The sequence below is a fragment of the Python bivittatus genome, unplaced genomic scaffold (genome assembly GCF_059951505.1).
Source record: "Python bivittatus isolate LINGU-HERP-01145 unplaced genomic scaffold, Pbiv_v1 ctg000480_np1212, whole genome shotgun sequence".
NCBI classification, from domain to species: domain Eukaryota; kingdom Metazoa; phylum Chordata; class Lepidosauria; order Squamata; family Pythonidae; genus Python; species Python bivittatus.
Genome location: NW_028277075.1, coordinates 52,203,969 through 52,218,766, shown reverse-complemented (window position 1 = coordinate 52,218,766; position 14,798 = coordinate 52,203,969). Strand labels below are relative to the sequence as shown.

General features: G+C 37.4%; 1 protein-coding gene across 1 annotated transcript; it reads right to left on the bottom strand.

The window, feature by feature from the left end:
* Window positions 1-2,970: 2,970 nt before the first annotated feature.
* Window positions 2,971-14,540, bottom strand: OLFML1 (olfactomedin like 1). The gene is made up of 3 exons (XM_007427445.4): window positions 14,233-14,540; window positions 9,687-9,978; window positions 2,971-5,941 (listed from the first exon to the last, which is right to left on the bottom strand). Exons 1-3 carry the CDS (start codon window positions 14,356-14,358, stop codon window positions 5,166-5,168), a joined length of 1,194 nt encoding a protein of 397 aa, XP_007427507.1. The 5' UTR covers window positions 14,359-14,540; the 3' UTR covers window positions 2,971-5,165.
* Window positions 14,541-14,798: the final 258 nt, after the last annotated feature.

Genomic DNA, 14,798 nt, shown 5'->3' with positions numbered 1-14,798 from the left:
AGGCTTAGATTAATGGAATTATGGAACCAACCAACCTGCCAGCAGGCAAACCCAGGGTAGGGCAAAAGATCCTAAGAAGTCTAGGCACCCCTCCCTGTGATGCCAGTTGTCCCAAAATGCATTGTTATTCTTAACTCAGAGGGTGACAGAGAAGACTGTGGGTGACAATTGACAATTTTTTTGATGCTCTTCCATCAGAAGCCCACCTAATACTCATATAACTACTGTTGCAGTACTAGGCAATGACTTTTCCATTTTCTTTGCTTTTAAAATACTTAGATCTTAGATCTATTTGCTCTATTTAGGCTAAATGATTATATTCATTTAGATGAATACTTTTAGTCCCTGCAATTTAATCCCTGACCATATTTTAGTTTGTATTTGTATTATTTTATTCTGTATTTTACTGCATTTTCTTATGTTAATTGTACAGGATTTGTTTAAAAAATTAAATCTTCACAATCACCAGCTGGAAGTAAGCAGCCACCCAGGAATTGGGTCACATAAAAGAAAGCCAAAAGGAACAAGAAAAATGGAACACTTACAAATAATTGTTTGAAATATCAAAGAGAAGATTCAAAAGATTCAAAACGGCAAGTAATTGCCGTTTCTAAAAAAAATGGATGGAAGAAATGTTTTCAAGATATCGGGTAAAATATCATGACTAATCAAGTAGAAAATCTCTATATAAATCACTTAGTTAAAAAAGCATTTTGGCCTTTTTTTTGAGTAGAGTTTTCTAGTCTTGTTACTCAAACTAATTAATTTATGGTTTATTCAAATTAGATTTTTTTTTTTTTTTGTAAATGTGAATTTAAAAACCCTGAAAACCTCTGGTTATTATGCAGTCTCAAAAGTTTTACTTTTTCAGATGGCTATTCAAGAATAAATTTGATGTTACAAAGATTTTTGAAACAGCAACTTTATTACTATCATCATTGTCCTAGTCATTTGCCAGTTTTCTAAATCTGCCTGCTTTGCCTCCCAGTTGTGCTTTGGAAGAATGCCATCATCATCACCCAAACTGTTCTGGGGAAGGCAAAGATGAATTCCTGTTGCATATGGCTTGACCATAATGCAGTCTGTGCTGAGGATGTTCAAAGAACCAATTTTATAAATAATGGGAAGTACTGGGAAGGTGCATAATTTTCCTGCAGATTCACTGTGGGTTACAAAGCAAGAAAATTTTCACAGATGATGGCCAGATACAATAGTAGCTGAGAACAGCAAAGATTTAATTCAAGATGAATTAGGTGACAAATGGGGAAGGGAAATGACAAACTTCCAAAGCCAGATTTTTTAAAACTTATTTTTTTAAAAAAGACAACTTATTTAAAGGGAATAGAAGTGAATAGATAGGATACTGGGGCATTTCCCAGCTTGACCATGCTACTGAAAATTGATTTTATTTATTGCACATTTGTACTGCCTCACAGTTAAAGACATCTCCAAAGCCTAAAACCATAATAGTGTTTTCATTATTATGTTTTCATTATGCAACGTAGCGAAAAATGTAGAACACATGAAAACTGAATAGGATCCTTCAAGGAGCATTATTTCTATAGCCACAAGTTCCACTGTTTGTATTCCTCCTTCCTGTTGGCCAGAGAACCCTATCACTTACTATTTGATGAGGAAATGCAAATATAGAAAATCAAAGTTGCAATTCCCTTGTTGTTCTTTTGTCTGCCGTTTCCTTCATAAATCTCATATCTTCATCAGACCATCTTACTGTGGACACATCTGCCTACTCTGAAGTATGAATTAGGTACTGCAAGGACTTACTGTATTAGAGGAGATAAGTGGTTGGGAGCAGAAACACAATAACTCAACTGTACATAATTATAATTTAACCAAAATGGAGCATTATTTGCCTGGAAAGAGCCAAGGAAAGTATGAATAGCAGAAATGCTGAGCCAAGAAAGAACATTTCAGGTCTTTAATGCTGATTTAAACTGACAAACCATAAAATAGCTTCCTCTTTTTTGTGGTTGTCTTCTGAAACTTTTTAAAATGCGGTTGTTTGGCAGAAACAGCAGAACTTCGTTAGCATAAGGAAGCAAAATGTGTCTGGGCATTAATTTCTCTCTCTACCTCCTTCCCCAGTAATGACATTTTGATTGTCTTAGCAATTAATATTTATTGTTGCTTTTTGAAATTTGAGTTCAGACACCCTTAAATTTATGAGAATCATGTGTGCTAATATTTAGTTCATTATGTTACTATATTTATGTCCTCAGGAGACAGACTCTGGGTGGTATACAAAAACAAAATCATAAAAACAAGCCATGTAATAAAACATTGGAACTCCCACAACAGGGTAAAATGACATCCTCCCACCCCTAAATGTATCAAAGAAGAAATAATGACTGCCTGGTCATCATGAAGCTTTGAAGGCTGGTTTTCACAGCTTTGCAGATTGTAATGGGGGGACTTACCTCTGGGGGTAAGGTGTTCCAAAGAATCAGAGTTACACAGAAAGGGCCTGTCTTTTGGTCTACAGCTTCTTCACTTCCAAAGGGATGGGAACTTAAGAGGCCATCTCTAGATATGTTGACAGATGGGCAGAATCATTCTGAAGAAGGTGGACCCTTATATAACCCAGGGTCATATCATAAAGGACTTGAATAACTGGCACATGGAATTGAGCCCAGAAGCCAACAGTAACCAATACAAACTGGACAGTAGGTATTATACTGCAGTAGTGAGTCTCATTTACCAGCAACCTGGCTAATACCAGTTGTAGCTTTGGAGTTGTCTTGCAAGGCAGCCCCACATAAAGCATGTGGCAATAGCTGAGCAACATTTTTTACAGGTTCTGCTTGTATTGTCCAGCTGTATCTTAACCTCAGACAACTGTGCAAGGCTTAAGTGTAAATGATGTGAAGTGGGATATGTGATAAGTGTGTGGGACCTCTGACCAATGCAGAAATTATAGACATGGTACTATGCCCAAGAATTGGTGGACAATATTATAACTTACCCAGCAAAGCATTTATTAATAACTGCTACATTATTCATTTTGATTACATAGAAGTTGCATCACTGCCAAAGGCTTCCACACAATGGAAACTGTTTTTAACAGAAACAGGAAGGAAGGAAGGAAGGAAGGAAGGAAGGAAGGAAGGAAGGAAGGAAGGAAGGAAGGAAGGAAGGAAGGAAGGAAGGAAGGAAGGAATCAATCTACAGAATTCAAAGTTGGAAGGACAAAATCTGTCATCCACTCCCAATTCCTGTACCATTGACTTTTAAATGACTTGATGGAGATTGCATACTTCCTCTTAAATCAGAGGTCTTTCCAAGTGCCAGTAGGTTGTTTGGTAACAGATATAATACATCCTCCTGTAAAACATAGAGCTACTAGCTGTACTCCATTTAAAAAAAAAGTCAGCAGCACAAGAGTAATCAGGATTTTATACCAAGTTCTAACCTAGTGAGCGCTTAAGCATTTACATGGGATTCTCTCATTTATAGCATATAGATGAAGTTATCCAAAGAGAATCACCTGTGTCCAGAAGTATCAGATGTGTCAAATGGTACTTCCCTTTCTTTCTGCACATCTGGAACTTTCTTTTCTTCCAACTGACTTTCTGTTTTCAGCCCTACTAAAAATAGCACATTCCCATTCTATATGTGCAGGACAGCTTTGTGACTCTGCTAAGATGTACAGTGATGATATTTTGTTTTCATTTTTGTTTCGTATGCAATTGTGAAAATTATTCATAGTAATCATTGGCATGGATTAATATTATTCTACAGTATTCATAAATATAGACAGTAAAGAGGATTGTATACCTTAGGGTGCTCTACACACACACACACACACACACAATGAATAAGGTAGCTTTACCATGGTAAGAAGGCAAGGGAACAGGACCAAACTTGGTTGCTATCTCACATTCTAAATGTAGTTCCTGGCTTGGAGGACAGATCTTCCAACAATGGAAAAGAGAGGAAATGCAAGAAAGATAGAGACGCGCTGAACCATCTTCCTCAACATTATCTATGCTTTTTGGGTCTCCAAGGTCTCAGGCATAACCTTCAAGTTTTACTTGAAAATAATTGGGCATAGCCAGAAAATCTTTTATTGGGAAAAGCATACTGTTTCATTGGAAGTGAGACCGACTCTTCAGTGTCTCATAATCTACTGAGCACAAGAGGAGATGGGATGCATCTAGAGAGTGAAGGTGGAGTCCCTGGGGTTCTCTGAGCTTGGTTGTTTTCTTGCAAATGTTTCATTACCCGGCTAGGTAACATCTTCAGTGCTAGAATGGAAGAGAGCGAAGGATGCGTCTCTCACTCTGTCTGATGTTTGCCTCTGAGTTCGTTGATCTCAGGTTGCTTCCTTTCTCTGCATGGTGTATTGAGCTAGGTATTAGGTTTTCCCCATCCCCACCATGTATTTCCTAAAATGGTCCTCTTTTTCCAATAAAGTCATAAATTCACTTACTCACTTATCCTTGCTCGGGTTAGATTCCCTCTGTCAAGAATACTAACACAAATATACACATCATGCTACTGCAAATATTTTTCCCAAGCAAAAGGAAAGCAAGGAAGAAATTTGAGACAATAAGTATGTGGAAGGGGAGAGAATGAAATTACAAAAGAGAATTGGTTCAGTTGAAGTACTCTGGGAAAAGCAGGAGAAATTCTAGATGAGGATGAGAGGAAAATAAACAGAGAAGAAAACAGAAAGAGATGTAAAGGATGCTTCAAAATCAAGCAGCATATATTATACAATTGAATAAAAGTGCATGTATTCTTTCTTTTATTTTCTCCAGACTCCTAGAGGTGAAAAAGAATGATGCTGCTCTATCTTGTTTCTTTCCCACTCCTCATTTTTCTCTGAAGGCACTCCCATTTTCCTGACCAATAAATGGCCACTTGCCTCCTGAAGTGAAGTAATCCAAGGCGCACTACATTCAAAAGTACTTACTACATGAAGTAAGTAGCCATTTCTTGAATCCAACAGCACCCTCAGATCTCAGATAGGCCTGAGACAGCTTTTTAAAAGATATAACAAATTATCAACCACCCCATAAACTGTGGGAAGAAGGAAAAAGGAAAGGGAGAAGAGGAGGGAGGGGAAGAAGAATAAGAAATCTGTTAATGCCTGAAGCTCATTGCAAATATTTAGGTTGAGGTGGAGGGCATTCTGTTCTATTTTAACTTTTTTGTCTTGTCAGGAGCTTGTAAATGACCTGGGAGCCATCATCCCAGGCAAAGAGCTGCTTGTCTCTGGGATAATAATGAACCATAGAGTGACTTGACTGGCGTTTGGGAAAACGGATTACTGGGTTTTCATATGGACTGATGACATCTAAGGTGTCATAGATACATTCTATTTGAGAGGCACCTCCTGGTGAATTGTATACAACATAGAGAACACCACACATCATGAAAGCAGCTTCTGCATTCTGGCTTCTGCAGGTTGTATCCCATGTATATTCCACAGTCATGGTTTCATGGTTGATTTTAGTAATCACAAGCTTTCTAGCAATATCTGGTTCTGCATGGATTGCCCATAATCCTAATTCATCCACAGCGAAGTCTATTTTAGTAGAAGGGTGAAGTTCATAGGCAGGTATCTCTCCAGCACCTGACAACAGCATCTGATCAGTTGCATTTCTGTTCTGAATATCAAACTTAATTATCTCATTTAAGGAGCCGTATCTATGATAAAACAGAAAGCCATTATATATAGCATGGCCTGTTCCTTGCCAGGGAAATGGTAGTGCAACTCTGCGAGCCAGATGTTTGTTACCACTTTCAGCAAAAGCCCGAATATTTGCAAACTCCATAACAATTTTATTCTTTGTTCCAGTTAAGAAGTAAATCTTTTGGTAATTCTTGCCAGGGTCTTTCAGCCATGAGCCATTTGCATCTCCAGACTTCTTGACTACCTTTAGGGATTTGAAGCCTGTAATCATGTAGTTGCAACCTTAAAAAAATAAAAAAAAGATAAACAGTAGGCCATCACCAATATCGTACTCTGATGTAGTACCTCAATATCCCCTCTTGTCTGAGCAAACATAAATGAAGAAAGCATACATTGGTAGCCAACACTGGCTATGTAGTTGCCATCATTCACCGTCCTTTTTTATTTTCGCAAAGGAAAATAACCAGCATGCTATTTTACAGGGTCTGCCCTCTCCTGTTGTTCCTAGTTGGGTTAGGACTTCTTTTCACAGAGGCCACTGGGGCTAAATGCCATGTAGGAAGAGCAGTTCTTAAAGTTGTAAAGTTGTTGGTGCCATCCTTATAAAATTTACATATTTCATAATAAGCCATCAAATATTCATACCTAGGGAGCCTGAATGTTCTTGTTTTTCCATTTCTTCTTTATCCTACTTTCCTTTTGAGCTGATCTTTTTAAGGCAGATAGCCTGAGAACAGAAACTTTCTTCTTTTTTATTTATTAGTAAGTTACTCAGAGAGCCTTTTAAGCTGAAAGTATGGCATAAATGCTTTAAACGTCATTCATTAAATAAATATATTCACTCCCTCCACAACATGGCTCATTTAGTACAGTAATCCTCCTGCCATCTTATTTTTGTTAAAAAAGAGTCATGAGTTAGAAAATTCTTCATGTTATGTTGGCATTCGTGTTGCAAAAAAACTAAGGTCATATAAGCACCTATATACTCAGGCTACAGAGCCCATCTTAGTATTATATTTTTGGAGTGGCAGATTCTCAAAATTGGCATTTTTAAAATGGAGATGCTTCCTGATTTTTTTAAAAATACAAGACATCAGAAGCTGAATTTGAAATCTACTGCATTCAAAGCCATGAAACAGTCAGGTATAAATTCAGCTATGCGTACTATGTATGTGTGCACATCACACATAGCAAGCTAATACATGCACACACACATACAATGGTTGTGGGAGATAATAGTAATCAGAGTCCATAAAGTCTCTGCAGCTCAGAGTCAAGAAAAGTCCATGTAAATAGCCCTCAGCTCTGGCTTGACATTAGAGTATCACTGGAAAAAAAAATAAAATCCTCTTTTCCTATTACGAAAACAATGCATGCAATTTGATATGGACAGAAGGGTTGCCAAAGTCATGCTGGATTCCAGAACACAAACATTTTTGTTAAAGTTGTATTTTGTTTGGTTGATTACAATATACTTATATTATGGTTTACTCATGCAGATAAGTAGCCTACCAAAGGCTATATGGATAGAGAACAGGCTATTTAAAGTTATAAATAAATAAATAAATAAATAAATATGGTCAGCACTCAGAGTAGACAAACCCTTCAGGAAGGATGCTGTAGTAGAAAACATAAAACAACCTTTGTCATATTACTACCACCCTGTTTAAAGGACTACTCCAGATTAGTTGAAAGGAGTGGAAATATTTCCATTCCATATAAGGAGAGCTATGTGGTTGGATGCTAATGGCTGCTGCTTAAGCTTACACTTGAGACATGACTAACAGTCATAAAACCTTCTTTGTAGTGGGTAATTTTAAAGCATGCATGGGCCAAATGGAATTTTTCTGCTTAATTTCAAAGCAGGACCAATGGTACATCTATCCACTGCAACATTTTAAATGAAGCATCCTTGACTGAAAATGTAAACATTGGTGGTTCAAGACACCTCTTGCACAATTCTTCAATCTGTCACTCTTGGGCTGGGAAACACTCACAACGGAGGACTGTTCTGATCAGCCTGCAAGATAAAGAAATTTTGTGCCTGGAAAATAACTCTCATCAGAAAGAACTGGATTAGCAATGGTATAATCTGGATCACTAATATTCATTCAGGGAAAGGAGACCGAGGCTTCCATCACTGCAAAAATTCAAAGAGGCATGGTCCTGAACACAGCTTTTCTTTGTGTTGGCCCCCAGTCTGTGGACCATATCACCTTTGGAAATACAGTTGGTATCCTCCCTGCTGAGATTTTACAAAACTGTTAAGATAGTGCCGTTTCAACAAGTTTTGTTAGCGTGATTTTGATTATATGGTGACTGTACTGCTGCATTATTTTGCTGGGGGAGGTCATGCTGAATATGGTTTTTATTATAATTTGATTATTTGCATATGCTTTTAACTCTATTGGGATAAATGTCCCAGAGTCTTGGAAGCAATCACAAACATATCTAAGATGTAAATAAAATAATCAGTCTACATCAGTTTTGCACGTGTTCATCCATAAATCCGTTCTGTCCCATTTCCTCATTTTTTAAAACTGTAGACAACATATTTGTGAAATTATGTCTCAAAAAACACAGATTTCTCATTATAGTTTCTCTAAAAAATATGAAAACATTCTAAATATATTTTATTCTTGAATATTTTACAGCGGCATATTATTACATTGGTAATTTTTGAGCCAAAGTGTTCATCACTGACTCTGAAGAACTTCATTCCAATCTGAACATTAATCAAAAGAGATAAACTAATTTAAACTGAAATTTTAGAGCATTCCTTTTATATTCATCAGCCAAAACATAAAACGAACTTTCTATATTGGCACCTCCCCCAATCATATCGTTCTTAACGTATGTAGCACATTTTTCATATAATACATGTACGTATGTGTGTGTGTGTAATTGCATACAATATAATAGGATAACATTGGGATAAAAGGGAAGCATATTGAGACTCTGCTGAAGGAAACAAGGAGTTAATTCAAAGAACACGAAATTGCTAATGAGATTCTAATCTGGAGACCCAGAGCATACTTTTATTATTCAGCTGACCCATAGACAAACTTCTAATTTAGTCAACATTCAGTTGCAAAGTACAGAAACCTGAAATTTGTGTAAACCTTTAAAAAAGTCTAATTTTAAAAAGAGCTGTCAAAATAATATAGCAATGTTAAATTCAATAGATTACGCTGCAATCTTAATTCGTATCTGAGAATAAGTTCATTCAAATAAGAAGGGTTTATATCTGAGCCAAAAGAATTGCATTACTAGCCACGAACAGGCAGAGCCTCAGCTTCTGATTGCTTCAAGATTTAGAGAAGGATGGGGATTCAATATTATATTATTTCAAAAATGAAATTAGGGTTTCTTTGCAGAAACAAACTGCACACAATGATTTTTGTTAGATCATTGGGAGCAATCGGGGTACATTTATTATAAATATCTATAAATACTGGCCAGATAAAGTTGTAGAGACATCTCTTGTCAGATGACAAGTATTTTAAATTATCTATAAAGGCTGTATCAGATGCTTGTTAATTCAGCTCAAAGTACTTAAGATTTTTCAGAAAGGAAAAGTTTCCTTATGTATGTTTATTTTTATTGTTTCCATTATATTGCTTCTGTTTATTGTTGCCAAATGTTTGGCTTTTTTTTTTTTTTTTTGGCCGTTTATGGCCTATTTTAATTGTTTAATTTTGTAGATTTAACTTTGTCATCAAGGAATGTTAGAATGAATATATTAGCAAATTTGGTCTTGAACTTTCATGAATAAAAGGGATGCATTCATGCATTAAAATAATTGCCATGTCTTCAGATAATTTTATGTGCTAGTTTACGGACAGTCTAGTATCATGCTAAGAGTGCCAAGAGTTTTTAAAACACTGAGTGAGACTGTGGCCATTATTTTTTATGAGATTGATTTTAGGCATCTGCTAAGTATCATTCTTGCAATACATTGTATGTATCAGTCCAACCATGAAACTATAAGTATACATTTTAAATATTATGGGTAAACTGCTCTTACTTGCATTCAGCATGAGTTTGACTTTTTTTTTAGACTCTTGTTCTTCAGTTAACTGCTGCTCCAAAAGGTCTTCATCAACGTCCACGCATGGGCTGGGTGACTCCTTTGCAGATTCAAAGTAGTAAATGTCTCTTTGAGCTCTTTCCACTCTTGTTAGCAAATGGTTTACATCATTTTTCAGCTCAGTCTTTAAAACGTTGAGTCCTTCTAGACGTGACATCAGCCTCTTTGAAAATTCCTGGAATTCTTCCACATAATCTGCTATATCTTGATTGCATTTGTTCAATCGGTTCTTTAGTTAGAACACAAAAAGGACCAGTTTAAGAGTTGGGCCCAAACTATATATTTACTAGAGCTGTGGATGGTTCAGACTTTATTTGTAAAGTGCTTAGTACTTGCATGGCTGTAGCATCTCTCTCCCTTTCATTAAAGAAGCCTTCTTTATTCAGGCTTCAGCATGAACTTAAGAAATGATACAGCTGCATTAAGAATTGCATTAAAAATTGGGTCTGTTAATGAACTGAAGCCTGAAAAAAGGTATGTATGTCTACATTGACTAGTTCAGAGCTGTTGTTCATGTCCACACAAGTCTGAAACAATTCTGAATGATTTTTATAATGTGCACAGCCCTAAAGTTAATCCAAATATATCTTTTCTCTTCTATTTCAGATGAATTCATGTGATGCTCTTCCATCCATTACTGATTTCTGCTATTGGTTCCATCTTAGATTGTCTATGACTCTAATTACCTCCAGATCAGCATGAAGGGTACATACTCTAAAAAGCAGAGGGAGGCAGGACAGAGATGTAGGAAGTCCCACTGAGAAACTAGAGTGCAACAACAGAAGGTTTCTGAGTCTAAAATTCTCCAGGAATAGCCTGGCCTTCAACTGAGATTTCCTGAGATCAGATTCACATAATTTGATGAAACGTTTCTCCCTCCTTCCAACTCATTCATTTTGTCATCTGGTCTCTTAGCCCCAAGTACTTCATTCAAAACAAACTGACAATACAATTGGGTGTAAACCCAGGGATACTAATAATTATTTCAGGCAGGGAGCTCAGTACAGTGTCAGCTCAAGGCTGAGCGTTCCCGAATGTACCTGTGTGGCACTGAGATTTGCAAACATGGATTTCTCATATTTACAGAAAACAGATACTTAAGTACATGATTTTGAAGTGGACACTTAAGTACACAATTAAAATAAGCTCTCCTTTTCAATTTTCTAACAAGAGCCAATTTCCCATCTTGGGGCTTGAAGAAAGTTGGGTAACAGCTGCCTGCAGAATTTCAATAGCAGCATAATCATTTCTTTCAAGAGGTTATAAAAATAGGAGTTGTGCTGGCAAGAGATACCGATGGGGCCCCTGCTGATCCAGATGCCGCACAGCTGGAAAGGGAGGGAGCTAAAGAACCTTTCTTGGGAGTGATGGCTTTGCAACTCTTCAGTAGACAACAGGAGGAAAAAATAAACCATTTCTGTATTGAAAATGAAAGTACAGAGATTGAAACTATGTGAGCATGTATTTGTAAGTCAAAACAGATATTACCTGCAAGTATTTGGATGGCAATGAATTCATGGAAGAAGGGATGATGAGAACATTGACTGTGCTGTCACACAATTTGTAATTCAATCTTTCCCAAACTAATATATTCTGTATGTGTAGGTAGGATTACACATTCTGTCACTCCCAAACGCATGGCCAGTAGGAAGGCTAATCCACAAAAGAGAATGATTTTGCACATTTGATCTCAGCAGTGAATACCCAGTCAAGTGTGAGTTCCCCCAGCAGTGCTTTGGATTGGGTTAGGAATTAAATCAGGAAATTGACTAATTAATCAGATGTGTTTGCTCCCTGAGTCTTCATCCCCAATTCCTTTAAATCCCTTATCATCCACAGTGATATTTCATTTATTCACCTACAGCTATTGGTCTGTTGAATTAGGGCTGGGAAGAGGGCAAAAGGGAATGCAGAGGAATCTCTATTCCTTCCAGCAAAACAGAACCTTAGAATTTAACTTTCCATGTTGAGCTCCATCCCAAAGGTTCATTAGAAAAGGACAGTTTATCCTGCCTTCTGAAATTTTAGCAGAAAAGGGGCCAACCTAACCTGGGTGGGGGGAGACCGTTCCAGAGCAAGAGAGCTGCAACAAAAAAGGTTTACTTCTGAACACTCTTCCCCTTAACATCTCAAGAGAGGAGATTCTCAGCCCAGCTTCTTGGCCAGGGCAAAACAGCCTGGCAGATTCCCCCAGAATCAGATAGTCCTGGAAGTAGCCAGGACACAAGCCACAAAGGGCTTTAGAGGTATTAAATGAGCATCTTGAATTGGACTTGAAAGCCAACTCACAACCAGTGCAGCTCCTGCAATATTGGTGCTACTCTGCAATACCAGAGCTGACCAGTGGGCAAGCAGACCGCTTTATATTTTATATCAGCTGTAGCTTTTTAATTGTCATCAAGGGCAGTTCCATGTAGAACAGATTGCAGTGATGCAACTGCAAGATGATGCAAGCAAGGGTAACTGTTGCCAGAACTTCTTAATCCAGAAAAGGTTGCAATCAGTGCACTAGACCAAGCTACAGGCAAAGGCTTTCCTTGCTACAGATTTCATTCGTTGCAGGACCACTTCATAGTTAAAAGTGGCACAGTTATGGAACCAGAGGGTTTCTGAATAATCTTGCTGAAATTCATCCTGTGCCTGTTGGATCTCATTTGGTCCCTCACAGTCTCCAGGCACTGGATCAGGACTTCCACCATATCTCCTGCTTGGTCTAGGTAGAGATACACAACTGAGTACCATCAGAATATTGATGATACCTCACCCCAGATTGGAGGATGCTCTCACTCAGCAGTTTCATGTAAATACTAGAATGGGGAGAGGGCTGAGCCCTGAGCCACTCTATATTGGAGTGCCCAAGGGCTGGACCTTTTTTCTCCCACTAGCACCAATTAAAACCCTTCCACTCAGAAAAGAGTGGAACCACTGTAGAATAGTAGTCCTGCCACCAACCCTTGCAGATGGCTCCAAAGGGTACCATGATGGGTGGAATTAAGACTAGTGAAAAATCAAGCAGGACTAGGAGGGCTAAACTCACCCTAATGAAGAAATGGTTCTGGTCATCCATTCAAACAACCAATCCTCTGTCTGGGCCTGAAGCCCATCTGGAAGGGATCCAGAAAATCTGCTTCATCAAGGGCCCTCTTTTATTGCTTTCTTACTACTTTTTCAACAATCTTCCCCAGAAAGATAAGATTTGAGATAAGCTGATAGTTGTTCAGGTTGGCTGAGACGAAGGATGGCCTCTTGAGGCATTAACTTTTTTTCTGGCATGAAAATAACATTACATGTCAGACTAACATTATGTTTCAGGCAGCTATGAAAGCTTCAGACACACTGCCAGGAAAAAAGATGGATTTCCCCCCCTCTGTTCAACACCAACCATACACACTAGATGATCGTGCTTCATGAAATGACTGCATAGTCCCAGTTTATAAACTATTCACAGAACACTGATCTCTCAGAAACAAAAAAGACATAGGGAAAAAAGAACAGCTGTCCCAGCAGTAGTTAGAGTGCAGTCTTTTGAGTTTTTGCCTGGAAATCAACTCCACTGGTTTGAATAAAGTTTACTCCAAGTAGAGGAGACATAAGATTGCACACTTACCTGGGATAAAAACCGCTGACTACAAGGGCACATAGTTTAGATGCACACATAAATAATTGCTCTATTTATCCATATATGACATAACATAAAGATGTGCAAACTCTGATACCCTGGATATTGCTAATTCACAGTATTCCCATTAAAGTGTGGCTAATAATGAGGAATCCTGTAGCCCAGGAATCTCTTGAGAGCAGAGATTTCCCACTTTGACATAATAAAATACGTTCATAAAATTGTTATTCTAATATTCAAGTAAAATTGCCAATTATAATGAAAGTATTATATGTTTGGTAATGTGGCAGATTCATAGAACTATGTTAAGAAATCTCTGGTATTTATGTTCCAGAAAAAAATGTAGAGGTTTGAATGTTATTTACTTAGATAAAACCTCCAGATGAGTGAACGTAGAGGGTTAGAATGTAGGTCCTGTTTGAGGAGCACCTGGAATATTTGTGACATTTAATCTGTATGTAGATGGATCTGCTTCTAAAGATTAAGAATATGCCTACTCCTATACTGTTCTTCCACTTGGTCTGTCATTATTAAGTATACAAGACATAATCTAGCCAATGTTAGATTAAGCATGCACTCTCTCCCATCAACTTCAAGTGAACCTAAAAATAGCTAGACTTTGGATTTTACCCAGTGCAGATGTGCACATTTTACAGGGTAATAAATTCAATAGGAGCAGCAGTAATTCCAACTTTCTTTCATAAACTGTACCCCACTCGGTTGTTTCTTAAACTTTAAACGCTGCCTAAAAAGCTAGTTTATTTTAAATGAAAGCAGTTGATTTCCCCAAAACTGATGGAATATAAGTTCCCCACAAAGAAAACAATTGATCATATATATTCCAACTATATAGATAGCACCTACCTCCATTGAGATAATTCGGCGATCTACATAATGCACCAGTTCAGCATCTTGCATGACATATTGTGCTTCTATTCTGATGCATGTAAAAAATGAAAAAAGTAAGAATCCAAGTTGTATTGCTGCCATTGTTTCATTAAATGTTCAGAAATAATTGAAAGACAACACTCCAAAGCCAACAACCATAGTAATGTTTATCTAGCACAGTGATGTGTATGTGCACATGTAAAGAGACAATCTGCTTGCAAAGTTTGAATTATTTAAAATGGCTGTTTAGGCTCCTACAGTTTCTCATTAACATAATAAAGTTGTGCAAAATTCTCAGCAAGATGTTTGTTTCTGGAAGCCAATGGAGTGCTTTCCAACACATGATCTTTTGATTGGATCCAGATGTTTAGAACTGAGCTGTACAACTCATGTAGATTAATAACATCCAGCAAGAGCAGTGATTCTCTCTTCTTTCCTTCTAGTAATCTTCATCGGTATAGAACACTGATAAAGTTCAGGTCATAGAATCTGCAATGTACGTAGCAATCTTGCAAAACAGTCCATTTTTTAAAAAGTATTTT

Excerpts from the sequence above, each read along its gene's own strand:
- OLFML1 (XM_007427445.4), bottom strand. The coding sequence starts at position 14,358 with ATGGCAGCAATACAACTTGGATTCTTACTTTTTTCATTTTTTACATGC. Across the intron at positions 9,979-14,232 it reads GCCGAATTATCTCAATGGAG|AACCGATTGAACAAATGCAA; the intron begins GTAGGTGCTATC and ends TTCTAACTAAAG. Across the intron at positions 5,942-9,686 it reads CAAACTCATGCTGAATGCAA|GTTGCAACTACATGATTACA; the intron begins GTAAGAGCAGTT and ends TATTTTTTTAAG.